This window comes from Gavialis gangeticus, unplaced genomic scaffold (genome assembly GCF_001723915.1).
Source record: "Gavialis gangeticus isolate Ggan-Ray unplaced genomic scaffold, GavGan_comp1, whole genome shotgun sequence".
NCBI lineage: Eukaryota > Metazoa > Chordata > Crocodylia > Gavialidae > Gavialis > Gavialis gangeticus.
This window is the reverse complement of record NW_017729022.1, coordinates 96,276,658-96,277,976: the sequence shown is the minus strand read 5'-3', so window position 1 is coordinate 96,277,976 and position 1,319 is coordinate 96,276,658. Positions and strand designations below refer to the sequence as shown.

Genomic DNA, 1,319 nt, shown 5'->3' with positions numbered 1-1,319 from the left:
AGGAAAAAGATTATTTACAGAAAACTGTGTTAAGATTTGTACTTGTTATAAAAATACCTTCAACTTTGTTCCAATGTATACCATGTCATTTTTAAAAGGCACAGGCTGAGCTAAATCATAATGGCTAATCTTAATCTTTAAGGATGTAAAATGGCTGGAAATTAAAATTTAAAATGTTAAACAAAGGGTTTATTTCCTTTCATAACTTTCACCTCAGACTTGCACAATTCGAATATTAAACACTGGCCAAAATCAAAAGGTATTAGCTGGCATTAGATTAGTGGGTTAACAGTCCTTTACTACTTTACACCCAAATCATTAAGAAGAAATTACTGAAATGTACCATTTCTGAAAAAGCAGTTTTGGACACTGTTATTCTTACTTTAAAAACTACAATAATTATACTACAAGGTTTTAAAAAGTATTTTGAAAAAAATGGAAAGTAATGAAAATATGACATGACACACAAAAGATATATTTTGCCAACATACCAGGATTATGGATGCGATCCAGCAGCTTTACAGAGCGTGCACTGACAACACCACCAACATGGACAAGGAACCCTGGTGGAAAGGACGTCAAGGTAAAAAAGGGAAATTCCTGTTGGAATTAAAAAAGGAAAAAGAAAAATCCAAAGAGTTATCATCTGTTAAGCACTGTTGATTGCCAATCAACATGCAATAGATTCTAATGCTTCCTGAAAGACTGGCAAAGCAGTGACACTAAGTCAAACACTTATTTTAAGCTTACTATGTACTGTATCAATCATATGCAATCCATGTACCCAACGCTAGACAGTGCCAGCAATTTTTTAAAGATATACAAGTGCTTTTCCCCCATAGGCTTTGTTAAATTCAATGTTTAACAAATTTCAGTTGTGAATTAATATCCTTATACAAATGCAAGTCTATGTCAGCCAATATGTTTTTTAAAAGGGTAACTAAGCATTATTTATTTTCTGAATTGATCATTAAACTTACTTATGGCTCTGCACTTTCTAATACTGGTAGCTACAAGTGATGGTAGTTTGATATCCAAGTTTTGAAAATGTCTCCGATATGAGAAGCAAAGAAATGATCTGCCAGCACCAATAGCTCTCAATAAAAAAAAATACCCATTTTCTAGATTAAAATTGTATGATTTTAAATACAATTAGAACAATATTAAAAGAAAGTCACTATGATCCTATCAATTTCTTAAACGCATTCCCCCTATCTAGCAAAAGTGGAAAAGCAACATTCTGTTTTTAAGCCATTTGTCCATTTTGTGAAGGTTAGTTTAGTTAAAACTAGATAATATAATTTGTAAATCCACTTAAC

General features: G+C 31.8%; 1 protein-coding gene across 12 annotated transcripts in view; it reads right to left on the bottom strand.

Moving 5' to 3' along the window:
- The window catches only part of C2CD5 (C2 calcium dependent domain containing 5), a 126,092-nt gene that overhangs the window by 81,565 nt on the left and 43,208 nt on the right, over positions 1-1,319 (bottom strand). For all 12 annotated transcript variants that reach the window (XM_019515660.1, XM_019515650.1, XM_019515656.1 and 9 more), the window contains exon 9: positions 492-600. In XM_019515660.1, coding sequence (XP_019371205.1) covers positions 492-600 — 109 coding nt within the window. The remainder of the gene's footprint in view (positions 1-491; positions 601-1,319) is intronic.